At 41.7% G+C, this 26,915-nt stretch overlaps 1 protein-coding gene across 3 annotated transcripts in view; it reads left to right on the top strand.

Moving 5' to 3' along the window:
- Window positions 1-26,915, top strand: part of MACROD2 (mono-ADP ribosylhydrolase 2) — a 1,985,215-nt gene that overhangs the window by 1,840,538 nt on the left and 117,762 nt on the right. For 2 of the 3 annotated variants that reach the window (XM_067707453.1, XM_067707451.1), the window contains exons 12-13: window positions 15,711-15,773; window positions 20,552-20,620. In XM_067707453.1, coding sequence (XP_067563554.1) covers window positions 15,711-15,773; window positions 20,552-20,620 — 132 coding nt within the window. The remainder of the gene's footprint in view (window positions 1-15,710; window positions 15,774-20,551; window positions 20,621-26,915) is intronic. The other variant, XM_067707452.1, reaches the window with a different exon arrangement.

Below are 26,915 nucleotides of genomic sequence, written 5' to 3'. Positions count from 1 at the left end.
AACATATAAATATGATTAATGAATTTGTACTAGAAGAGGCAAAAAGGAAAAAAGCTAAAGGGAGAAATTAAAAGCTGTCCATCATATTTCATGTTTCAGATAGCTCCAGATAAGTAGTGCTGCCTTCTAATTTTACTACTATGCCCAAACTCGCATCACCACAAAATTGCTAAACTGGGGTGCTCTATGGAAACCATACAGGAAAACATGGCAAACTCTTGCTAGAGTGTGGGATTTGGGCTATGATTAAGGAAGATATTTAAGGGAGCAGTGAATCTCTGCTTCCTAATCATAATAACCTCAGTCTTAAGTCTTTGTTTAACCCTCTTAAAACTTACCTGTAGAACATATTATTAGCTGTCATTAAAACTGACCGAAATCATAATTTAATTAGTTTTCATAGGACAGACTTTGAAGGGTCATCTTTCATTTTGGAATACATAATGTTTCTTCCTGTAATTACTTGTTCCTCTAAATTATTCCAATCATACATTTAATAGCCAGTTTTAGAGGAAATTATTCACTTGCCATTCGTTTGGATGGTTTGAAGGATTAAATGCCTATATTTGAGTATTTGTCCAGACATTGTCATGTGATCAGAAAAACTTTTCATCTAATTTGACATGTTTTTGATTGACATTGTCAGGCACAAGGCAGCATTCATTCCACTGAGTTTTCTGAAGAAAACATTCACAGCGTTAAGTGTTAAAAACTCAAGACATTTTGACACTTCCAGAAGGTACAAATTCTCTGGGATAAAACAGGGAAATTGGTTCCAGAATCAAGTCCAGAGTCATCTGACATTTGTAATTCGAACTGGGAGAGGTAGAGTAATTTATTCTCATAAACAAACTGCCAAGAAGATAGAAAGTCCTAAAAACCTTTCTCAAGCTGCTGTTGCGCGCGTGTTCTCCTGTGGTCCTCCTGACGGTAAATGCTCCATCATCCCGCTACCATCAAACTGTTTCTGTGTGTTGCTCCCTGCTGCAGCCTCTGCCTTCTCATGGGGTTCCATTTGTTTAAGTGGGAAGAGGCTCTATGTATGAAATGACTGTCCCTGGAACCCATGGGAGGGGAGAGGCCATTGGCCATTAGGCAGACTGATTTCCATTTTGAATGCATGCAGTCACTTACAGAGGATTCTCTTCTCATTGATCACAGGCTGTCTGATATATGTTTTTACCAAACATATTTCTGTGGAGAGGAGACAGCTGGAATTCTTTAAAATTATCCAAAAAAGGGCATTAGATAAGAGCAGACTTCTGCAAATTGACCAGTTTGGCAGAAAGAGCAAAGCACATGCCAGAACACTGTACAGCTAGAGATTCACGTGTCGTTTTATGTCTGTAGCATGGTACATACTGGCAATACTTAATTGTCTATGGCCTCCTCTGGCACCGGGAGAGAAAAAACAAATGTTCCTATTTGTCTTTCGATGTGGCTTCTGATATTTACATTGACTTGTCTAAAATAACATCAGCCACCCGAGACAGTTTTTGCCTAGTCCTTGAGTCTGTTGACTAATTGTTTCAGGTGGCTATTAAGAATGTTATTATCATCTCAAGGAAATGATTCACTGCCAACAAGTATTGCCCTGGCACAGGAGAAATAGAGATAACATTGGGAAGAGAACATAAAGAAAATATATGTAGAATTTTAGTTATTCAAAGAGAAGTAAGACCCCAGTAACTCTTTTTGGAATATGCCTAATAGTCATTTGGAGGTATTTCAATTCAAGACCAGGAGACCTTGATTCTCAGTATAGTAATTATGTACTATAGTTAGGAATACTAGGTAATTACAGTGTTATCAGCAGACTTGGGAGAGGTGATGAGTTAATTACTAAATAAAAGTAATTTACACTAAATTGAAAATGACAGCTGATGCCTTCTTAAAGCACGGCTTGATGGGAAAGAAAACATGTGGATGTGGACACAAGTAGGAAAAGGAGAAATTACAGTAGGTCTGGAAATCATAGAATGTATGCAGAAATGGGAAAAAGGAGGCTGGAGTTCTCCTTTTGCTTAGGCTGGTGAAGAGGGCTCACAGTAGGATGTATTCCTATTTGTGGCATAAAGAGAATGATATAGGAAGCAACTATTTCAGACCATCAGTCAAAACATACAAACCAGACAAAGTCACAAAAGAGAAAAACAGAAAGCTAACCAGGAATTTCAGCAAGTAGCATAACTTTATTTAAAAAATGACCACATTACTTTTTTGAAAAGTCTTATACAAATTTTCCAAATATTATTTTAGAAGGATTTCTACTGGACTATTTTTCCTCTCCATCTGCTTGGCTTCACTTCCTTTCTACTGAGACATCTCTACAACATATCTCATGGGCATCTTACATCAGCATGTTCCCCTTTGTTTCCCAGGTTCAGTAATAGCTCCCCAACCTCCAGTGTTCCCAGGCCATATGCTTGGGTGGGATTCCAGCATTAGAGCATCGTGATGAACAGATTTCACTTGGAAGCAGATGACCGAGGCTCAAATCCCGTTTCCATTCCCTACTAGCTGTAGAACCTTTGAAAGAGTTATTTAAAATACCAAACATCATTTCCTCACCTATAAAATAGAATAGTTGTCACGTCTGTATCAGGAAGTTGTTATGAGTGTTAAATGGGATCATTTTGAGCGCTTAGAGTAGAGGCTGGAACCACTCTTCATCCTTCATGCTCCAACTACTCACCAAAGCCAGTTGATTCTGCGCTTGAATATCTCCTCATTCCATCCTGTTCTCTCTCTCTTCACCTGCCACCCCTTTATCTCAGACTCCTATCATCTCTTGTCTGGAGTATTTTAATCAATTCCATATGGGTCACTTATCTGGTTCTGCTACCCCCATCAATCCCTACTCCACAAAGCAGCCATGTGAGAGAGAACCCTTCCGTGGCTCCCTAGTACCCTCCATGGAAGCATCTGCCTCCTTAGCAAAGGGTACAAAGCCCTTTGTAATAAGACCGCTAGTTCTTCATCTGGCTTCTCTCCATGCTCCACTCCCCTTGATGATAAGACCGCTAGTTCTTCATCTGGCTTCTCTCCATGCTCCACTCCCCTTGATGATAAGACCGCTAGTTCTTCATCTGGCTTCTCTCCATGCTCCACTCCCCTTGATGATAAGACCGCGAGTTCTTCATCCGGCTTCTCTCCATGCTCCACTCCCCTTGATGATAAGACCGCGAGTTCTTCATCTGGCTTCTCTCCATGCTCCACTCCCCTTGATGACAGTGCTCCAGAAGCGACTCCCCGTCACACATGCTCACTCTCACCTCTAGCCTTGTTCCCCACCTTGGAACATTCCCTCTCCACGTTAATTCCTCCTACTGCATTTGCCTGCATAGCTCTCATTTAAGCCAAGCTTGTGGCCCTCACCATCTAAGCTTCAGCCCCATTGGCCACCCCACGTCTTCAAAGATGCCAGGGTCTTTCCCACATAAGGGCCTTTGGACATGCTCTTCACTCCACCTGGAACACTCATCCATCTCTCCATTTTTTTTTTTTCTTTTGTTTGCGGTACGCGGGCCTCTCAGTGCTGTGGCCTCTCCCGCTGTGGGGCACAGGCTCCGGACGCGCAGGCCCAGCCGCCATGGCTCACGGGCCTAGCTGCTCCGCGGCATGTGGGATCCTCCCGGACCAGGGCACGAACCCGTGTCCCCTGCATCGGCAGGCGGACCCTCAACCACTGCGCCACCAGGGAAGCCCCGATCTCTCCCTTTTTGCCTTATTCATTTCTACTGATTAATTTCACATAGTAAATGCCTTAAGTTCTCAGCTCAAATGCCCTTTCCACAGGGAAGCCCTCTTTGATGACCTTAGAAGCCCTTGCCTCTACTAGCATTTATCATGATTAGGGACAATATGTTTGTGTAATTGTTTGATTTAAAAATGTCTTAGATCAGGTTCCCTAGAAGCCCACCCTAAGACAAGCATTCAAGGGCAAGCAGTTGATTTGGGGAGTGATTCCAGGAAGCACCAGGAGGGAAGTAGGGATATGAGATAGGGAAGGGAAGGAGAGAAATGCAGGACTGGGTCCTGCAGGAGAACTCTGGGAGACCATGTGGGAGCCTCAGAGGTGTCCCACTCAGGGGGTATGAAAGCAGGTGTTAATTTCCTACTCCTGTCCATCACTGGTTGAGGGCTGCTTCCAAATTGGCTGTACAGGACAAGTATCCTGTTGAGACTAGAAAAACACCTATGGCAGAGTGTCACACGTGTTCACAAGGAGAAGCCACAGCCACGGGATTCTGTGGAGATCAGAGGAGGGGCCCAAGGGACAACGGTGGGGATATGACAGCTTCCGCTTCAGTATCTATCTGCTGCACTGTTCCACTCCTCACCAATTATCTCGAGAGTAGAACCATGCAAGAGAATTATAATGTGACCCATAAATGTATATATAATTTTTACCTTTTTTAAATTTTGAGAATTTTTTTTAACATTGAGAAGCAATGTTTTTTCAAAAAGTAAGAGAAACAGGCAACATTAATTGTAACTCTGTATTTTATTTATCCCAATATAACCAAACTATTGTCATTTCAACATGTCGTCAATATAAAAATTGTTAATATTTTATATTTTTTTGTGCTGTCTTCAAAACCAGATGTGTAGTTGTCATTTACAACACAACTTGGACGCACCACATTTTTAGTGCCCAATAGCCATTAACTAGCTTAATATCTATTAAGTAAATATTTGGTTAAAACCATTACTGGAATTCCACCATTTTTAAAGAGAGATAAAATACACATATATAGCACTGTTGTTTTTTGTTTTTGGGTTTTTTTTTTTGCGGTACACGGGCCTCTCACTGTTGTGGCCTCTCCCATTGTGGAGCACAGGCTCCGGACGTGCAGGCTCAGCGGCCACGGCTCACGGGCCCAGCCGCTCCGCGGCATGTGGGATCTTCCCGGACCGGGGCACGAACCCGTGTCCCCTGCATCGGCAGGCAGACTCTCAACCACTGCGCCACCAGGGAAGCCCAGCACTGTTGTTTTTATAGTTGATAGTAAGCTTAGGAGTGGTTGTCAAGTTTTATCATCTATAGCATTATTTTTGAGTTAGGGCCCATGTTTATAAAAAGTTCATTTTGAATTGTGGAAAACCCATACATTGCTTTCACCCTAAAGCTCAAAATACCAAATCAGCGTCTTAAAGTTTTCATTTTCACCGCTTAAAATAGCATGTTTCAACACTGAAGGAGCAACTATTTTAAAGGGGGGAAAGGATAGAAACACGAAAATGGAGGTTTTAACTTCCCATTATAAGTGGACCCTGTGCAGCTTCACGTATATGTGCATTGAATTGTCACTTCCGCAAGGGACACTTGCCCTCAGCACATGTACATCTTCAATCAGTGATTTCCCAAAGAGCCATGTGGGCAAAGCAAAGTGGATAATCGAAGCACTTAGTCAGATATTTCTCATCTAATTCAGCTGAAATACCCAACATTTATTGAGATCTACCTGTATGAGATAAAATTTTATGTTTATCTCTGGATTGCCTCAAGCTTTAATTTCACCTTCTGCGACCAGGTGCCTCTCAGGAAACCACTCCATCCATCTTTCTTTTGTCAACTCCCAAAGGGAAAGTCTTTTGTCTTTCAAATAACCTAATTTATTCCCTCTCTGCCATCTTGAACTTTGTAGGTACTCAACAAACATTAATTCATGACAAAGATGCCTAACAGCTTTTGAATTTATTCATGGGATGATTCTTCTTTTAGAGAACATCTTTATGTATTTTCTGTTCTTCAACAAAAAAGCAAAACAGTGTTTTGTCTAGCCAGTTCTGTATTTAACATCTGCACAGAGCACAATGTGTGCCTGTTTTAAACAGAATGTGTAGGCACACCAGTTATCTCAATTCAGAAACATAAATGAAAATAGCGAGAAATATAATTTTTGGAAGGAAATTTAACCTGAGGGCTTAAAGTTAGCAAAAAAGTACAATTGTTGTTTTGTTTGCGAGAGACCAGAAGAAGCCCATTATTGTGCTAAGCTTTATTTTGGTCATAATTTTCCCAGTTATGATGTAGACACCAGGTTATGTTTTACTACCTGAAGACCAGTGTAATTTATAACCATGAACACCAGCATAAGTTGATTTCTAAACCTAGTTGCACCATGAATTCATTGGAATACTTATGGAAAATTGCTTAATTCCCCTTTGCTGGTTTCCTAGTCTTTAAAAAAAAAACACAACACGTTAATATGTTTCTTATTATTGTCGTTCCTTAATGGTTATTGATTGTGTTTTGTATCTCAGTGAGGCGTTGCAACTTCCCCAGGGAAGACTGCGCTAATGAATAGTGTCTGTAAAGTACTTGGAAATCCTTGGATTAAAAACTAACCATATCAGAGTAAAAGTATTTGTTCTAATATGCCATATGGGAGAACTATATGTTATCTGTTAAGAGGGGATGTGTGATATTGAAAATAGTTCCCTGGTGCATTGCCTTGTGCTGTTTTTATCCCAAGATACGCCGCTGGCAAGTTGTGGTGTGCTGGGGTCATACCTTCCTCGTGGAAATGCTGTAAAGTCCAATCCTGTGGCAGGTATTTGTTGAGTTTCTTACTGTATACTTGACACTCTACTTACCAACCTACAAAATATATGGAGGAGACAGTCGCATGCTACAGTCTCATGTGTTTCCTTTCCTTGAACTTGCATCACATTTAGGTCTCCCTTAACAGATACATATGCTTTAAAAATAACAGGTTTAATCAGCGGATCAGCGGTCCCCAGCCTTTTGGGCACCAGGGACCGGTTTCGTGGAAGACAATTTTTCCATGGACGGTGGGCGGGGGAGGATGGTTCAGGCGGTAATGTGAGTGATGAGGAGCAATGGGGGGCGGCAGATGAAACCTCACTCGCTCGCCTGCCTCTCACCTCCTGCTGTGCAGCCCAGTACCTAACAGGCTACAGACCGGTACTGGTCCGCGGTCCATGGGTTGGGGACCCCTGAGTTTAATTATTTCCTCTTCCCCCTAAACACACAAATAGGCTGTTTTGGGACATTCTAGGAAAGAGGTAGGACCAGATGATGGTCTTCTCTGTCCTAAAATTGAAGACCAGCCATGGGTCTTACACAGCCTCTGTGAATGGGGTGTGGTTGTCATACTATTTGAGTCTATTTTGAATGAACTGCTACTAGCGACCAGGAGAGCACTGCTCAGCATCTCCCCAAATGGGCTCTGTGTGCCCCACTCCATTCCCAGGGGGTTCTAAGTCATCAATCTGCATAACTGCACTGTAACAAGTTCCACACGTAACCTCCACTGGCCTGGGGAAGGGATTCCTTCTGTAAGGTAACTGCTCCAGTAAGAAGACAACATGGTGACAGGTGTATTGTAACTAGAGCCTGGGCTCTGTGTCTAGGCTACCTTTCTTAAAAACTTCTGCCCCACATGATGTAGGAACTTCATATTTCATAAGTAACCTGAGGAACGTGGAACAGGAAGTAATTTTCCCCTTTTTCCCTGATTAATTTGTGAAGTAACCATGCAAGGCCAGGTAAAGGATTAGCATGTTTCATTAATTCACAAATATTTATTGAACAGTGTATGTTCAGTCTAGGTTCTTAGGAGACAGCAGACAACGAAGCAAAGATCCCTGCCTTCGTGGAGCTTACACTCAATTAGGGGCAGATATGTGTAAACGATGAACATAACACCTACGTAAATTAAATACTAGAAGGTGATGGATGATTGAGAAAGACAAAAATAAAAAGCAGATCAGGGTGGGAATGGAGTGTGTGGGGATGGGGAAATGTTGCAATTTTAAGTGACATGTTCAGCACAGTTTGAAAAGGGGGATGTTTGCGCAAAGACTTGAAGAACCTGGGGGAAAAGCAGTCTAGGCAGAGGGGATGGGACGGGCAGTACAAAGACCTGGGGAGAAGACACCCTCATGTGCCAGAGGAACAGCACAGAGCCCGGTGTGGCTGGAGCGAGTGAGTGGGGAGGAGATTAGAAAGAAGTCAGGGCAGGAAAACAGCAGGTTCTCCAGCACACAGGCCTTGCTGCCTTTGAGCGTTTTGGAACGTGTGAGCAGAGGAATGGTGTGATCTGACTTAAGCATTTTAAAGCAAGCCATCTGGCTCCTAGGTTGAGAATAAGGGCCATTGCCCCAATCCAGGAGAGGGGGGATGGAGGCTGGACCAGGGTGGTGGTAAAAACAGATGAACTCTTAACTACTGCTGCTTCCTACATGGTACCACATTTGTTTTTTAGGAGCCATTTTTTGTGATCAAAGAGATGTGACATTTTTAAATTAATTTTTAAAATTGATTTATTTTTATTTTTGGCTGCATTTGGGTCTTTGTTGCTGCACACGGGCTTCTCGAGTCGTGGCGAGCAGGGGCTACTCTTCATTGCGGTGCACGGGCTTGTCATTGTGGTGGCTTCTCTTGTTGCAGAGCACAGGCTCTAGACACGCACACTTCAGTAGTTGCGACACGTGGGCTCAGTAGTTGTGGCTCGCGGGCCCTAGAGTGCAGGCTCAACAGTTGTGGCGCACGGGCTTAGTTGCTCTGCGGCACGTGGGATCTTCCGGGACCAGGGCTCGAACCTGTGTCCCCTGCATTGGCAGGTGGATTCTCAACCACTGCGCCGCCAGAGAAGCCCGAGATGTGACATTTTTTAACTGTCCACAATTTAATGAGGTTCAACCAGAGGCTCAGGTAAACACCATACCTCTTCTACATTGAGAGCTGAAACATGGTTTGAATGACAACAAAATTATTACTAGGGGAGAATGAAGTTTCCTTCTTAATCCCTTGACAAGTGTTTATGGAGCCCCTGTGGGATCGTAGGCACTGTACTGGTTGCTGAGGACATCTTAGGAACAGCAAGAGCATCTTTCTCAGCGGAAGACTTACAATTTAGCTCTCGAGGGTCAGAAGAGGTCACAGGAATCTCAAGGGTCAGAAGAGGTCACAAGGCAAGAAAGACCTCAGGCTTTGGTACAGTCTGGATCTGAGTTAAAGTCTCATCTCTGCCACTAATTGTGGGACTTCAGGGAAGTTATCTGACCTCCCACAACCTTGAAATCTTCATCTGTAAAAATGTAGATAAAAGTCTAAGTAGGACTGTGGAGGGATTCACAGTAATGGGTCGGAGGCGCGTAAACGCCTGGTGCCTAGGAGGCAGCAGCTACCACTCCTGTCAGATGGTGATGCCCAACTGTACACCTCTTTCATCTGCACTGGAAGAGCCACATGCGTGAGGCTTTTCATTAAAGTAGTGAGGCAGCCAATTCGGGAACTTACTTTTCTAAGCTCAATCTATTAGGATAGATCAATGGGCTGATGACACCTCCAGAACAAAATGTTTAAATGTTTGGAACTAGCATCCACTGCCCCCCACTTCTTTCATTCTTTGCTTTCTTCCTGAAACCACTAAGCAGGGCTGAGCAAGGTAGGTATTCACATTGAAGTGGTGGTGGTGAGGTGGTGAACCTGCCCCCGCCCCCCCCCACCCCGTGCGGAGTGCAGGCCAGGTCAGGAGGGCATCTCGGTCTCAGATTGAAGGACGCTAAAGAAACAGGACAGCAAAAGGCAGTGTGTGATCCTAGATTGCTGTGAAAGGTATTCTTAGAAAATTGGCAAAACTTGACTGTGGTCTGTGGCTTCTATGGTAGGAATGTCATCACTGCTAATCTCCTGATCTTGGTGGTTGCATTGTGGTCATGAAGAAGAATGTCTTTGTAGAAAATACAGACTAAAGTATTCAGGGCTGACGGGGGTAATAAGGGGGTGATTATGTCCCCAACTTCCTCTCACATGGTTCAGGGCAAAAAAGAAAGTTTCTTGTACTGTTCTTGTAACTCTCCATTGTTTAAAATTAGTTCAAAATAAAAGTATCTTGAGTATTAAAAAACAAATTTAGAGTTGTAGCTTTGCACCCATCTGGCTTAAGTGTCAGAAGAGCTAGTTTCTCGATGTTCTTGGTGTTCTACATTAATTTGTATGAGATTATAGTTTAATTCTTCAGCTATTATATTAAGTATCATTTTCCCATGCTTTTACTGACCCATAATTTAACCAGCTTACCCAGCTAACAAATCCTAGTTACATTTCCAGGGAGACACTAGTGGGCACTGGTATCAGCTGACTGGGTTGAAACCCTGCTGACATCACTGTGGGATCTCAGGGAAATGATTTAACATCTCTGTGTCTCAGTTTCCCCATCCACGAAATGCGGATAATAATAATGCCTACCTCATTGGGTTGTTATGAGAATTAAAGTTGATAATGTATTCAGAGCACTTAGACACTGAGCAGAACACAGCCAATATCCAATACATGTTAGCTGGCATTAACTATCAATAGTATTATCCTGCCGCCCACATAACTCTGTTAAATAAAACATAAACATTGATGGCAGTGCATACTCATTGAGAGCACTCCTTATATAAGCTAAATTTATTTTTTAAGGGTGTGTCTTCTAGAGAGTTTTGGAATGTGTAAGATGAGAATGTAGCTGGGTGGCAAAATACAAGATTTAAGACTGAATTCCTTATAAATGAAAAAGCGCTGAGTTGAAAAAAATAACTGAGTCTTCCTGAACTAAGAAAAATTAATATGCCATTTGTATTAATCAGCTATTGTCACAATAATACTGTGTAACAAGTCACCCCGTAGTGCAGTGCCTTAACTAAAAGATTTACTCTCATGCTCACAAGTTTACAGGTTGACCGTGGTTCCACTGATGTAGGCTGGGCTCAGCTGGGCAGTTCTAATTCAAGCTGTGAGTTCTCTGGGCTTGCCTCCAGACTGTAACTTGGGCCAAGGCTTCTTCTGCTCATCTTTAAACCAGCAGCTGCAGAGGCATCTTCTTGTCATGGCCAATGTCAGAAGCACAAAGACCAAGTCCAATTATGCAACACGTTCAAGCTCTTTGCTCCTATCATGTACGCTAACATTTCATTAGCCATATCGCTTGGTCAAGTCCAACAACAATGGAAGGACGCTGAGATAAATAATCCATTACAGGGAACTGAAGAATTGGAATCCAATCTGCAAAGCACTGTATTTGAATTGCCTGCACCCTGTCCAGGTCCAGAAATCTTGGGCCTTTATAAGAAAAGGTAATAGTATACCAGCAGGCAGTACCCATCCGGTTGCTTCCCCAGTAGCAAGGATGAATTTGTTCTGATTTACCTCCCTTTGCTCTTCCCATCCCCACGCACAGTTCAAAAATGGAACTGCAGATATCAGGGTAGCAATTTGTAGCCACAACATTGAAATTTTGCCCTTATAAAGCTTGTCCATATAAAATTAAACATGAACTACACAATTAACCGAATTCACTTTGTTATCTGATGGGGGGGGTCCTTCTGCTCACCGCTTACAAAATCAATACTCACCAATGGTAGAAAGGAAAGGTACCTTTCATCAGAATGCCAGCAATCTGGGGAGATGGTGGACTCAGCGTCCCCCAAAAGCCGCCTCCAAAGATTCCGCTCAGCCATGAAAGTTTTAACGGCAAGGAGGGGAGTAGTCTCAGTTAATCATTGAGATAGGACGTCAGAGTGGTCACCATTCCCCACTGCATGCAGGCTCGTGGATTTCTTATTATCTTCCCCTACACGTTATCATGTTCACACAGTTTGGTCACACAGTTTGTTCACGAGATTCTGAAGGGGAAGCTAGGGAAGAGATCTAGTCATCTGTTAATTACTTATTCTTCATTCCTACTTCTTTGATCTACCAGAAGAACTGACAAATTATGGTGCGATTAAAAGATTTGAAAGGTGTTCTTGGGCCGGAGATGAGTAGAGCACGGGGGTACCTTGTTTAAAATTAGTTACGGTATAACTTTGCTAAAGTGACAAGAAAAGGGGCTTCCTGCTGAGGGCAGTTTCCTGCAAAGAACTGCTTACAAATGCCCACTTTTCAGACATCATTCCATTTCTATGGGATTAGGGGTGAAGGTCTGTCTTCCGTAACTTTTTCATGCTGACATAGGCGACATATTCTCAGACTGGAAGATGTCAACATGGGTCCGTAGCATCTCTTTGCTGACAATTTTAGTTGCCTGCTTACATGTGTGGGCAGAACAAGCTACAATTATTTTGATACCCACAAAGATATAGATTATTATGTGCAATAATGTTAATCCCATTCTCTAGAGGCCAGTCCTTAGAATTGGGGTAGCCATAGACTCAAGTTGGAGCAGCTTATGTCATGGCTAGCATCTGTCTGGTCATCATGCAGTTAACGTTTTTTCCTCTGGTGGCGGTTATGGTATCTGTAAAACAACTCAGGAATGAACGTCAGACACTGAGTCTGTGACTCTATTTTCCTAATCATTAACTGCTTGGTTTTATACTTGGGGAAGGGCGGCGGGGGGGGGACCTGCAGGGTTCTACTCGGTTCCAGCTTCACAGCAGGAGTCTCTTATTTTGATTTCTATAAAATTCCTGAAATATCCTTGCATATAGTATGTGCTCCGTAAGTATGGATTGAAAGAATAGAGGGCACGGTTATAATACTGGAGAAGCAAAAAGGATTCAACCATTAGAATTCACACAGGTCACTGTGCTTTTTGGCATGGGAAAGTAGTATTATGTGACATTCAATGTGAATGATATGGAAATTTATGATCGGAAATAAATATGGGATCCTATAGGTATATCAACTAAGAGAATTTAGTTTCTGTGTGACATGTTTTGAGCTCACAAAATAGCCTGTCATTTCCCTATACTTCTTCACGTTTATTGTAAGCCTTTTAAATCCCTTCTAAAAACCACAAGTTTACATTCCCCACTCTACTTAACTTTTTATTGTTTTTATGCTTTCTGTGAAGATAGCTAGACAGACAAGGCTGATAAAAGGAAAGCTTGTTCTTATCAAATACGGGTAAATGTGTAATGGGATTTTTTTCTTTGCTACCAGAGGAAGCCCACTGTTTCACTAAGAACTCACCCAATTGAGGTATTTTAAATGGATGGAATGTTAGAAGCCAGCCAAACTGTCCTTCTAAAAGTGACGTGAATGCTAACCTAATTGCCCGAGAATGTTATCAACTGGCCTTTGAAAGCCAGACTTCTACACTGATTCCCCCTGCTGGCCTTGAGGTTGCACTGTCTTTGGAAATTGATGAAAGCAATATACCTGAGCCTTTTCATTTGAGGGCAAGTTACTCAAACGCCAAATCCAGCATTCTTCTAGAAGGCATTTACTCCGTGATAAACATGCCAAGTGTTTCTTGAATTTGCTTCCCAAGGGCAGAAATCCTGCAACTAGACCACCCCACAGCCAAGACTCAAAGTCGAAAACAGAACATGCCAGACTGCGGTAGGGAGTGGGACCACGGGCACAGGGATTAAGGGTAAAACCCAGTAGCAGTAGGTTAGATAAAGAGCCAGACTGCTTTTTACTATTATAAAGTTGGACTCGGGGGTCTGACCATGAATTTCCTTTTCATGAATTTAGAACTGGTGGAAACAATTCTTCACCTTCCTGTGACTCAATTGTTGTTTCTCTTTCCCTTCTTACCTTCCTCTCTTCATAACATTTTTACCTCCCACTCCATAGGAGATGTGGTCACCAGACCAATTTTAAAAGCAGCCTGTCACTGCAGACTTCAAGCCTATTGTGGAATCTGTGTTAAAAGGTCTGTCTGAGACTTCCCTGGGGGTCCATTGGTTAAGACTCCATGCTTCCAAAACAAAAAGATTCCACGCTTCCAATGCAGGGGATGCAGGTTTGATCCCTGGTGGGGGAACTAAGACCCCACGTGCTGCATGGCGTGGCCAAAAAAAAAGGGGGCTGGGTGGTGGTGTCTGTTGGGGGAGATAGGAAAACTGGTAGATCTCTCCTGCTTGAGTCTGAGTCCATTTGGTGGGAGAAAGGGGGAAACACTGACTTACGTTTTTGACACGTGCTCCTGCACCAGCTTGGCCTTGTTAGGGCAGCAAGAGCAGCAGTGATGGCTATTTCCTTCCTACAGCAAAAGCCAGTGCCAGTGCCTCCGCGGAGAACCAGAACAGAGAAAGTATCAGAAATATCCTTGGAAATATGTCACGCAGAACCTTGGGTTTACAGAGTTACAGAGCCATCCCAGGTTATACTGTGTCCCGCGTGACAAATGGCACAGTGCTGGCCAGAGGGAATTATATACATACTGATATATTTATTCATTGATAGCATCCCTTCCGCATGTCAGTGTCACTCTTATTTATCTATCTATCTGTCTATTTATTTATTTATTTATCTTTGTCATTCTATTATAAAATTTTTCGTTCGGGTCAATTCCAAATTTTTTCCATTTGCAACTCTTCTCAGAAGGTTGTTTTTCAGAGCTGCTTGGTGAACTGTTTCCCCATTGCTTCTGAGGCTCTTGTTTCAGCTCCACTTGTTGAGTCCTCCTCTGGGGAGGATTCCCCATCCTCTTGCCTCTGGATTAAGAGTTGATAGTTGTAGCAGATGGTGGGTCAAAGCAGTCAAGTAAAACAAGTTTAAGTGATCTGAGCCTGGCTGTGGGCAGGAATTCTAAAAGGGCTCAGCTGGGTGATTCTTCTGCTCCTTGTGGCCTTGGCTGATGTCATCACTTGGGGGCATTCAGCTGGCAGCAGGGCTGGGTTGGAAGGTGGGAAGAGGCTTCACGCATATGTCTGGCCCCTCTGTGCTGCTCCATGTACCCCTCTCCACCTGGGAGGCTAATCTGAGTGTCTTCACAGCAGGGTGGCTGGATTCCCAGAGGGAGAAAGTGGAAGCTGCTATAGTCCTCTGAGGCCTTGGCTAGGGGGCCCAGACATCACTTACACATTTCACTGGTCTAAACAAGTCACAGAACCAGCTCGAATTTAAGGAGACAAGAAATAGATTCCACTTCTTGAGAGACAAGGATCTGTGGCCATCTTTAACCCATAGTAATATGTGCTGATAACGTGTGCTTCTCTGTTTTCTGTACTTTAACGACATCTCTTATGTTTTATCATTTAAAAAGATTTTTCCAAACACAGAGACTTGGAAACCCTCCCAGCAATGAATTATAAAATGATGACTTTATTTGCCTTTGAAGACTTAATTTTTTTCTACACATAAATCCACAGATATATATTATATATTTTAAGCCAAAGGGAAGTTTTTAGCTAGTTTCTAATGTATAGCCACCATTATACCTGTCCAGTTATTAATTTTTCAAGGAGTTATGTACTACGGCATAAACTTGACCAGCATAATCTGTTCAACACAGAGTATTTCAGAGCATAGGTATGTTAGACTGTCATATGTAAAATGTAAGTCAATGTTTAAAAATTTAAGTAAAAATGGGGGTTCTTTTGCAACATACAACAAACAGGAAAATAAAGGGCATAGGAACGTAATCAACCAAGTTTCCTTACACAGTGCATATTGCTTGAGTCAAGGAAAAAAAGCAGATTGGAATTAAAATTTGTATTGCATTTTGGGAAATGTTGTGCAAGGAGAGGGATGTTACTGGAACTGCTGAGTGAATTTTGTTTACTGCAGTTCAACTTTCCACCAAGCAAATCATGTGAGAAGGGACAAGGATAAATACACCTATTTATGTAGGTAATTTTTCTGTTTCACGCCTCTGATTCATCTCTCTGCCTCGCTTTATGGGGAGTCATGCTACACTGGTTACAATTAATTTCAGTGCATACTAGCCATGAAGAGATATTTCATAAACTGACTTGATGTATACTTTTTTTTTCCTCTGCGGTTTTCTTGAAAGATGAGAACGGTCCACAGGAAAAGCCAAGTGCCAAAGAAGTGGAAGGGCAGGGCCAAGAAGCAGGTGAGCTCAGGTTTCTTTTGAGGCGTCCCCTAGGCCTCATTCCCAGAGGTGAACATGGCTTTACTCAGTGCCCTTTTCTGTAAATATTTATACCGTTTCACCAGGTTAATATCAATATTCGTTCAGGTCTCCCTCAGGAAGCCACCAACCCTGTTAACTACAAGTGTCAGGCTCACCAATCGGAAGGGTACCCTCCCTCTCAGGTCTCAATCACCAGCCCCACTTTTCTCCCGTGTGATCGCAGTTTGCTCAGTGATGCTCTACGCGGGATGGGCAGAGGTTGGAAGGACCATGTCAGAGCTGGGCTGACTGAGGGCAGGTCAAACTCAGCAGATTTCGTTTGGAGGAAAAAATGAAATGAAAAACATTCACAGGGGGACTTCCCTGGTGGTCCGGTGGTTGGGATTCTGTGCTCCCAATCAGGGGGCGTGGGTTCCATCCCTGGTCGGGGAACTAAGATCCCGCATGCCACAGGGAGCAAACAAACAAACAAAAAAAATTATTTAAAAAAATTCACAGGAAATATATCAGAGGCTTTCCTTCCACAATGAATGGAGTGTCCTTTACTGCTTTACATTAAATTTTGAAGAGCCGTGCTTCTGGTCATTTCTCTGTATGTTGTAGATGATGGTGTGAGGAGTGACAGAGGCTTACTACCCCACACCCAGAGCTCAGTGAGATCCAAAGCCTTCCTGACATCAACTCTGTTCACTGAAGAACAGATGAGCCAATGGAATGCTTAGAGATCTTCTACTGTAGATTATAAATTGAACTTTTTAAAATAAAATGGCACTTAAGACTCAAAAGAGATTGTCATCTCCTTAGGTTTATCTTTTCTTCCTCCCCACTTTTGTACTCAGGCATGCTCTCCTTTAAAAGAATGATTCACAGGGATTCCCTGGTGGTGCAGTGGTTGAGAGTCCGCCTGCTGATGCAGGGGACACGGGTTCGTGCCCCGGTCCGGGAAGATCCCACATGCCGCAGAGTGGCTAGGCCTGTGAGCCATGGTCGCTGAGCCTGGGCGTCCGGAGCCTGTGCTCCGCAACAGGAGAGGCCACAACAGTGAGAGGCCCGCTTACCGAAACAAAAAAAAAAAAAAAAAAAAAAAGGAATGGTTCACACAATTTTGCAGTTATCAACATAACCATCAAAATAAAAATTTCCTTCTTCTTTCTGTTTTCCAAGTCATTCTTCTGGTTCTAATGAGCCCAACGGATGGGGCATCTTTGAAATAGTGGGCTCTGCTCATGTGCCTGCCGCATCCTAAACCATATGCTGGACTCTTAGAAATAAACCAGGTAGTGTGATAAGTTTTTCACTGAAAAGTTCCTGCATTAACCTTGGAACTTTTGCTAGAGAACTGAAAGCTTTTATTATTAACCTGGAAGATGGAATTGAAGAAGGCCAATCAGAGAAGGCACTGAAGCAAGGCAGCAAGGACCTTGTGTACCTGCCACTGGGTCAGTTGGCTCCCTTTGCTGAAGTGTAGTCCTTGCAATGGAATGAATTCCTAATACAGAAAACTGTTGTCATCCACACCACCATCGCCCCCAGCTCCCGGCCACCACACCGTTATGCTCCGTGGAAGATGAGTCTTCTGTGAAAAGCTGTCACTGTTTTTACTGTTTGGGGCTGATGGGTATTAATCAGCTAGCTGCTGGCAGCTGAGGCCATTCTCTGACTATTGTGGTTTTACAGGTTTTATTCCTTCACTGCTCTGTCCCAAACTGTCTTTATCGACATAGATTTCTCCCACCCCTGTTCACACACACACACACACACACACATACACATACACAGGCACACACATACAGACATGCACACACATCTGCCTGCTTTTTATTTATTCATCTCTTTTCCCCTAATCAGTTGAGAACAGGCAGTGTCTTTATGGATTTAGGACCATCTTGCCTGTGAGGAGAGAGTGGTAGAATACAAGCTCTCTTCTCCACCTCTTGGATGGGCAGCAACATCACCGCAATCTGGGTGCCTCTCATGGTAGAGGAGATTCCTAAATGCACCCCTGAGGGGCTCTGCTTGCTTTTCTAAGTGGCCGGCACAGAGCCCAATGGCAGGATTCGTCTATGCTCTTGGCCAGTGTCAGCATACATTGTTGTATCTGCTCTGCGTCCTTAATCCAAGATCAGAGAAGTCAGAGACGCAGTTCTGGTCATTAAAGTCCTTCTGACCTACTGTTATTCTTGCAAAATAAAAGTAGCTTCCTTTCATTCAATAGAATGTCCAGCTTCAATTCTAACTACACGACTCTGCAGACCTCTTCCATATCACACAAAAAGCACAATCTCAAACCAGCATAATCCAGCAGTTCTGACTGCTGTCATGATCAAATCAAAGTGGTAGGTCCTATTCCTCAAACAGCCGTTTAACAAATACCTATCCGGGCTTTGCTGTGACCCAGGCACTGTTCTGGACACTGAAATAGGGCAGCAAACAATAAAGACAATTTCTTTGCTTCCTTGAAACTTATATTCTGGTGGCAGTGATCCAAAAATAAACAATTTTTAAAAAGTATGATAGTGACAAATGCATCGTGGAGAAATGAGGTAATGTAGAAGGAATCCTGAGAAGGCAACTTTCCATTGGCTGGACTCAGGGAGGACTCCCTGAGGGAGCAGTAATTAAAGTGAAATCTCAATGATGAAATGGCGGGAGAGCATTTCAGATGGAGGGTCCAGATAATGCAAATGATTTCAGGCCAATTTTAACAGGTTGGAGAAGGAAGTTCAGAGTGGCCGGAGCGTGATGGATGAGGGAGAACATGGTGCGAGGTTTGGGAAGACATCATAGGGCCAGGTTATGTCTGACTGCAGAAGATTTGATTTTGTTAGAACTACAAGGAGAAGCCAGTGGAAGGTTGTTAGCAGTAGAGGGACCTAATCTGTTTTAACAAGCTCACTCTGCCTGTGAATGAAAATGGGTCAAAAGAACAAAAGTGAGACCAGTTGAAAGACTATAGCAGGAGAGCAGTGATGGAGGTTTCTGGAAATGGAGACAAAATGGCCTGATGTGTTTTGTTCCAGAGGTAGAAGTAACAAGATGTGCTGATGGATTGGACCTAGGGCGTAGGGAAAAGAAGAATCCAGGCTACATCCTAGGTTTTTAGCAGCAGTAACTACATGGGTGATGGTGCCACTTACCGACGTGTGAAAGACTGGCCACAGGGCAGTTTTTATTAATAGAGTTAATAGTTCAGTTTTGGCCATGGTAAATTCAGGAGGACTCTCGGCCATATGGGATGTCAAGAAGCCAGTTAGGTATCTGAGTCTGGATGTCTAGGGAGAGATGTGGACCAGAGATACAGGCTCGGGAGTCACTGGCAGAGAAATGATACTTAAAACCATGTGACGGGCGAGATTCACTAGGGAGAACATATAAATAAGGAGAACAGTGAGGCCTGGGACACCATGGCCTCTAGACATGTGGCACCAGGGGAGAAGGAACAGTCACAGCAAGAAAGTGTTTCAGAAAGAACAGAGTAGACTCTGAAATGCCCCTGAGGAGTCCAGGAAGATAAGAAAGGAGAAATGACCATTGGGTTTGGCAAAGTGAGGTCATTGACACCTTTGATAAGAGAATACTTCAAGGAGGATCGACCGAAGCCAGTTGGAGTGCTTTACGGAGAGACCGTGAGATGAGGAAGTCCAGAGCAATAACATGGACTGTTCTTTTAGGGAGTTCTGCCGTGAAGGGAAGCAGAGAAATGGATGATGTGACAGCAAGGCAAGGTTGAAAGTCTGTTTGTTCTTTTGATGTTAACAGGAGTTTGTCATCTAACAGAAGAAAGTGATTCGTCTCCAGTTATCTCCCTACCAAAAATCTTACTCTCTGTTCTGATAGAGGTGTGACCTAAAAGTAACAGTCATATACATTATGGATGAAGGATATACTAGAAGATATCCGATTAGCCTTTAAATGTGTGTTAGTCACTATGCGTGTATGAGTTATCTTTAGTTCCATAACCTTGTTACTGCATGAAAAAAAATGTAAATATTCCTTTTCCATTTGTCAAGTATTAACCATTCCAAATGATTTTGATAACCCTTCCTGTCTTAAATATACTATTTTAGTGTTAGTAAGTTAGTTATTATCCTGGAGCCCAAATGCTAGTGGAGCCACTGGGGTGCTGATAATATTAAGAAGAAAGTCCAGCTCTGACGAGGTTAGTTGCTGCTGTGAGGCCCAGGCACGGACCTCCAAGTTCCTTAGTCGCCACTCTGTGCTTGGCTGACATGAAGTCACCCAACGGCTTTTGGTGCTTTCCTACAAATGACCCCTTCTCCTGGACCTCTTCTCTGACAGCCATCAGATGTGCTCCCTACAGCTTGACAGCCTGGCGTAATGGAATAGAAGTTCTGTGCTAAGAAAAACCAAACTTTAAAAACACACACATAAAAGCACTTTGTAGAAATTTGCAAGGATATACTTTCTTTCACAGTCTTTTACTAAGAAAAATAAGGTACCATTCTTCTAGACGTAGGGAAGTAACAAAATGCCAAAGTATAATACTACCAAACAAACAGTCTTCTTCACCAAAAAGGTAGTTTGTAGTTCATCAGGCTCTGTCTTAACTGAAGGGTTTTTGTTCCATTAATCGTAGAAGAGAGTTACAAACCCAAGCCCCTTCAAAGACCATTCAGTGTATTACAGCACGAAACAGGCTCCTGCTTCCTTCGGTAGAGTAGGAGGTGAGGTGGGAAGGGAAGCTCCAACCTGACAGTATTTGGCTCTGAGACAGTGTTTCTCTTTCTGCCTTATAGATGGTGCCAGCGCTGCCACCGTGCCCAGCCCTTCTTCAGAAGAGGCAGCTGAAGTCTGTAAAGATGAAGGTATGAGGCCACTTACTACATCAAAAAATCACAAACTCTTAGAAAACCGTTTGGGTTTTATTTGTATGGGAAAATGAAGCGGTGTGCAAATCTATCCAGTTCTCTTTAAGCATCTCTATTTCCAACACAAATAGCCAACCCCCTCTGTTTTATTCCATACCTACCGTTTTCAGAATTTATATCTCCATTTACATTTGTTCCTCTGTAAAGTAACTGTTCATGAAACAATAGAATGATTGGAGAAATTACGTTTAAAGATGTTTATTTGAAACACCAGAATTAGGCTGTTTACAGCTACTTGTCAGGAATGGCTTCATTTGAGAACCGTCTACCAGAGAGCTCCATTATCTAGACAGAATAAGAAAGAAGAAATGTTTGAAAGGCATCCTTGAAAATAAATCTTTGGCAAGAACATCATTCCTCACTCTATGGACAGTTACTATGAGAAAATGTTGCTGGCCCAAGTATCTTTAGAAGAATAAAAAAGTAAAAGAAAAATTTATGTAGGTTCTAGGAGAAAATGTGAGGGAGAAATAGTGGGGACATTCATGTGCAGATAATAGAGTTTTAAAGATATATATTATCTAAAGGAAAATGAAATCATCATTTATTTTCTTTCCCTCCTGATTAACTGTCCACACACACACACACACAAAAGTTATATTATTTTATATCTGTCATTGATAACTACTAAAAACCCTTCCGGAATGGTAGACGAGATAGTTACATTTGTACAAATGGACATCTGGTAAACCATGTGATATACTTGGAACTTTTAGATAAACACGCTGAATGCATTTCTTCAGTTGGGAGTGATATGAAAATGTATCCATACTTAAGATTGATATTAGCTACTCCTGGAATCAATGTTTAGAAAATCAAAGTGGTTTTAAAAATAATAGTCAACTGTTTGCATCATTCATTTCATTTCATGTTGCCTGTAAACAGTTTTTCTAAGTAAGGTGTCCTGTGTAGGGAGGGTAGTTGCTAAGATTGTGAACTCTGGGACCAGATGGTTGAGGCTTAAATCCTGTCTCTACCACTGGAAATGTATGTAACCTTTGACAAGGAATTCAAGTACTTAACAAGGAATTAACAAGTAATGACAAGTAACTAACTCCTTTGTGCTTCACTTTTCTCCTCTGTAGAATGGGAATAGTAACTGTATTTACCTCACAGAATACAATAATACACAGCCATTGCTCAAACTGTTTACCTGGTACCTATGCAGACTGGGCTCCCCAGGAAACAGACTGTGATGGAGATTAGGGAGCTGACATTTATTAGGGGGAGCTCTTGGAATCAACACCTGTGAAAAGAAAGGGAAGAATGCAGAACTGGGTAAAGGGAGAAACTGAACTACAAGGCATTCTCAACAGAAGCCACAGATGGTCTGAAGATGACATGACCATTCTGAGATGTCCAGTTGGGATGAGAGAGTCTGGCTATTAAAACCTCCCATTTGATAAGTCATCTGTCATTGGCTGCCTTGGGAAGGGGTGTGGCCTTGGATGAAGCAACTCTCTTCTGCTGGGGTGATCCTGGAAGCTTGAGAGGGATGAGGGATGCCTGCAACTGGGAGAGTGAGCTCTTCCTTCCTGAAGGAGGATGCGGGTGGCCCAACACAGCATCCACCATGCTGTTGCTTTTGGTGGTCTTTTTCTAGTTCATTGTCACTTTTTTACTGAATCCCTTGGCACCTCCCTTCATACTACTCAGATATGTGTTCTGACATCCCTGGTTTTAAAATTCTTTGGAATATCTAAAAATGTAAACCATGTTAGATCACCTAGGTTCTCATAATTAACTCTAGGTCATCTTAGAGAGAGAAATAAACCTGAGTGAAAAGGCAAAGAGTGGTGTTTATCCTAAGCAAATAAATTCGGACATTGCAGTCATTTAGGCTGTGATACAAATTTTTCAATGTCCTGAAGTGGAATGGCAGAGTTTAGGAAACAGAAGAAGTAATCTAATTTAAGTGCTTCAAACTGAGATTTTTCCTGTAGAGTTGTTTGGTTTGGAGATATCACACCCTTATAGAAACACACTGTTTGTGGTGTTTCTTCATGCTTTTAGGATCTCACACCATTAATTGCTCCTGCCAGGATCAATTTCTCGGAACACTTTTAGATGTTTTGTTTTTTTACATGAAACTTTTAATGGTGGTAACTCCAACGAGTTCTGTCACATATCACAAATGCAATTTCCTAATAAGACTAAATGTGAAGTTTTTACCAAAATAAATTATTAATATCCATTAACCTCTGGATCTAAGGAAAAGAATTTTGAAATCCACATTAACAAGTGATCCAGTTTCCATTAAAAATAGAATATACAGGTTATGATTTTTGCCTTTTCCTTCTGAAATAGCATGTACAGAAGACCACTATTTTAACGGATTATCACTACAACGCTTAGGCCAAGCATCTATTGCTTACAGATCTGCAAGTGTGGAGATAGATACATAGCTTGATTTTAGATACATAGCTTAGAATGAAAAATAAATGAATTTGCCATTGAAAGCCTCCGAGATTGAGGTCATGACGAGGTTAAAAGGCATTCGTATATGTTGAGAATTCATTTCAAGCATTCACCATTATAAGTTTCATGCAGAAATATATCTCCTTGGTGACATCTGGGCTATTTATGAGCTCTGCAGCTATAAGGCTGCTTATAAAAATGCTTATTACACTCTCCAGTTTAAGTGCAGAATATTTTTGCTGACCAAAGTTCTTCAAAGGGCCCTTGCTCTCTTGTCTTTGTTTCCAGGCTTTGCTCCTGACCCAGCATCTTCTTCTTAAGTCTTGGAATCACGAATATTATGGACTGGCCTTTTTTTAGTATTCTTTCCAATATAATTCCCAAAGATTTTGAGCCTCATTATTTATTTTCAGCTTTGCTTGTTGGTTGGCTGGCTTTATATTTGTTATAATTTTGGTTCCCACAGGAAACTGGTGTCTTCTAGGGTACAAGGACTGAAAACAAAAGAAAAAATGAGCTGGCTAATGTCACTTGGTTTGGGAGATAAGATTTTTAAAAAATTAAAACAGATATGTGAAAGTTGAAGAATTTCAGGAGGAAGTGTCTTTGGGGGTGTCTCCTTAGGCCAGCAATTTTGTTCAAATGTTCTAGACATATTCCCCACTGGGTACCAAGAATGGATGTTTATTGCCCATTTACCCCACATAACAGCTAACAGGGCAAGCTGCTAACAGGAGGTACAGCTGATTGGCTTATGGATCAAGAGCGAGCTTGTGAGCTCCAGACGGAGGACACCTGTTCCCAATGACTCATCACAGCCTTCGGGTGGGCAGGAGTTGAGTTGGGTGGAGGAGATGTGAGAAGGAGGAATGCCGATGAATAATTCATCCACACAAGGGGTGCATGCCAGGGATGCAGCAGCCAGGACTGAATAGAAAGGAACTCCAAGGTAAAGAAACCTGAGAAAATATCTGTTGGTTGATAGGGGCTCTGAGGTCCTTTATAAAATAGGGCATACACTAATCTATTGAGAGATTTCTTTCTCTACTGGTAAAAATATTCCAATTATTGATTTAATGGTAGTTTACACTTTAAATCCTTAAAAACAAACCCAGGAGTACAAATGTGAAGGCTATTTAAGTTAACAAATATAGAGGCAATCAGATGGAGAGGCTATAAACCCAGGAGTAAAATTTGTATTAGGAATATCAAGTATTCTGGTTGAAACTGCTGCAGAGTTATTATTATTTTTAATTATCATCATCATCATTATTTAAGATATAGTCAGTCTGCTTAATTCAAGGAAAACTCTCTGTTCTGTTATCTCAACACTCTTAATAGCTCATCCTCACTCACACCCAAGACCAAGGCACCTTACTGGGGGGGCGGGGAGGGGGGAAGTGCTGTTTAAACACATCCTGATTCTGCTGTCTTATTATTTAATCAGTGCCTAATTTGAATTTAAAGGGCAACTAGACCAAATCATATGCTCATGAATATTAACAAAATCAACTAATGCTCAGGTGCATGCACACTTGAGCTAGTATTCCTTTGGAGCTCGGCGTAAGTCATGGCATTGCTGTCTGCTGTTTACGAAGTGGGATGTCACTTGGCAAAGGACACATTAACCCTTCATCTAGTTTCAGGCCTCCTACAGGTCAAAATTTCTGTAGGATAGGGGGAAAGTTCCAGCAAGAGTCAGCCTTGCCAAAGAGGACAGCAAAGAAAGGATGGGGTTATATATGAGGAATCGGATTCAGGAATGTGCAAGAGATGAGCATAAATGCTCCCAGCCACGGGTAGCTGTAGGCCTGGGCCAGTGGTGTCGACTCCAGAAGTTTCTGTTCTATTCCTTGTCTAAATCGTTGGAGAGAAACAAAACATTGGGCCACCTATGAAATTCCCCTCAGGCTTCCCTAATAGGATTCTTTTTAGTCCTTTCCCTATTCTAGAAATCCATTATCACCCTACAAAGCATCCTCCCCGCTACCCACCACCGTGGGACAGAGCTCTCCCCTGTCCTAGATCTGCACTGATGCAGTGTCTGGATACACCGTGACACCCAGGGCTATCACTCTTGGATGGTAAGAGTCTGAAAGGTGGAATGAGAGCCGCTGCCCTCTGGTAGTTCAGTGAAGGGGAAAGAACCAAGATATATGGAGTGTGTGCTCTACTCAGTGCTTTACATTTCTGTACAATCTATTTTTCATTTCACAAAAAGGTAACCTGAGAGTCAGGAAGGAGAAAGAGAAAGGTGTCCGCGGTGGGTGGGGAGAGGGGAACTGTTTTATCAGTGTTGATTCCCATGGCTAATACTTGCATGATCTTACATAATCCTCAAAAATGATAGTATTTTATTCTATTTTAAAATAACATTTATTTTTCCACTTGTAAGATAATGCATATTTATTGTAAAGTATTTTTAAATGCAGAAAAGTATAAAATGTAAAAGCATATAATGATTTTCCCTTTAAGGTTTAAACTGTAAAAAAAAAACCCAAAAAGTCCTGTTTTTTCAGTTAGCAATATACCATGAATATTTTCCCATGTCTTTAAAAATTTCTCAAAGGCATGTTTTTTATTGGAGGCATAATATTTCACCATATGGTTGTCCCACAATTTACATAACCAGTGTCCTAATGTTAGATGTAGTTATTTACAGTTTTTCTCTCTATTATAAATAATAGAGAAATGCAGTATATACATTTTAGATAAATCTGGGTGTGTATCTATGATCAGTCCCTCAGGATGAGATCTTGATTTTTCATTGATTTACTAGGGAAAATATTAAGATATTTTTTATTGCTTACATTTATTATTTTAAAAGTAATGTGTGTTTATTAAATGAAAAAATAAGCAAAAGAAGAAATGAAAAATATCACTCATACTCTCAATCCCCAGAAATAAACATATGTAGTATGCTGGTATATAAACTTCCAGACATTTTCTAAGCTACCACACATATATATATGAAGTATTTTTAGGGTATTCTGCAATGTATACTAGTTTGAAATTGTCTTTTAAATATAGCAATAGATTGCAAAATTTTTTCCATGTCTTTTGATAGTCTAATGTTATTTAATTGTATATTCCAATAAGCAAAAGACCATAATTTACTTACCCAATTTCCATTTTGAGTCGTTTCTTTGGTTTCAGTTTTAAATTCTATACTGGCCAGGAACATGCTTTTATCTTTGTAGATGTTCATGATCATTCCTGTAAGAAAACCCAAATAAATTTAAAAATGCATACAAATCTTTTTTTTCTACAATGAATAGAGTTTATTCCCTTTTTTGATTCTTTAAATAATATATGTTCATTGTAGGAAATTCAAATAATTAAAGGGCATATAAGGAATAGAATAAAAGCACATGTGCAATCACAGCTCCCTGAGATAACTACCATCGCATTTTGGGGACCATTCCTTCATGCATCACTTTCTGAATATACACACCCACATAAAATTGTATATAAATCCATCATATGATGCATGACTTTAATGTAATTTCCCTTTTATCTTGTTTGTTTACTTCCCACCTTCCAGTTATTCAGAGAGTAAAACACGCTGATTAAGAATCTAGTCTCTGATTTCAACTTCCGGAGTTCAGATTCCAGCTCTCCTCTGACCTGTGTGACCTTGGGCAAGTTACTTAGTCTCTGTGTGCCTCAGTTTCCTCATATGTGAAATGGGGATGATAATAACACCTCCGTCACAGGTTACTGAACATTAAAACAAGTCAATCCCCTTAAACATGTCAAGGAGTATCTGATACACAGTAAGAGGCACAAAATTTTTAGCCATTGTTAAATGTAT

This window comes from Pseudorca crassidens, chromosome 15 (genome assembly GCF_039906515.1).
Source record: "Pseudorca crassidens isolate mPseCra1 chromosome 15, mPseCra1.hap1, whole genome shotgun sequence".
NCBI classification, from domain to species: domain Eukaryota; kingdom Metazoa; phylum Chordata; class Mammalia; order Artiodactyla; family Delphinidae; genus Pseudorca; species Pseudorca crassidens.
The sequence above is the reverse complement of the archived record's forward strand: the minus strand, read 5'-3'. Positions and strand labels throughout refer to the sequence as shown.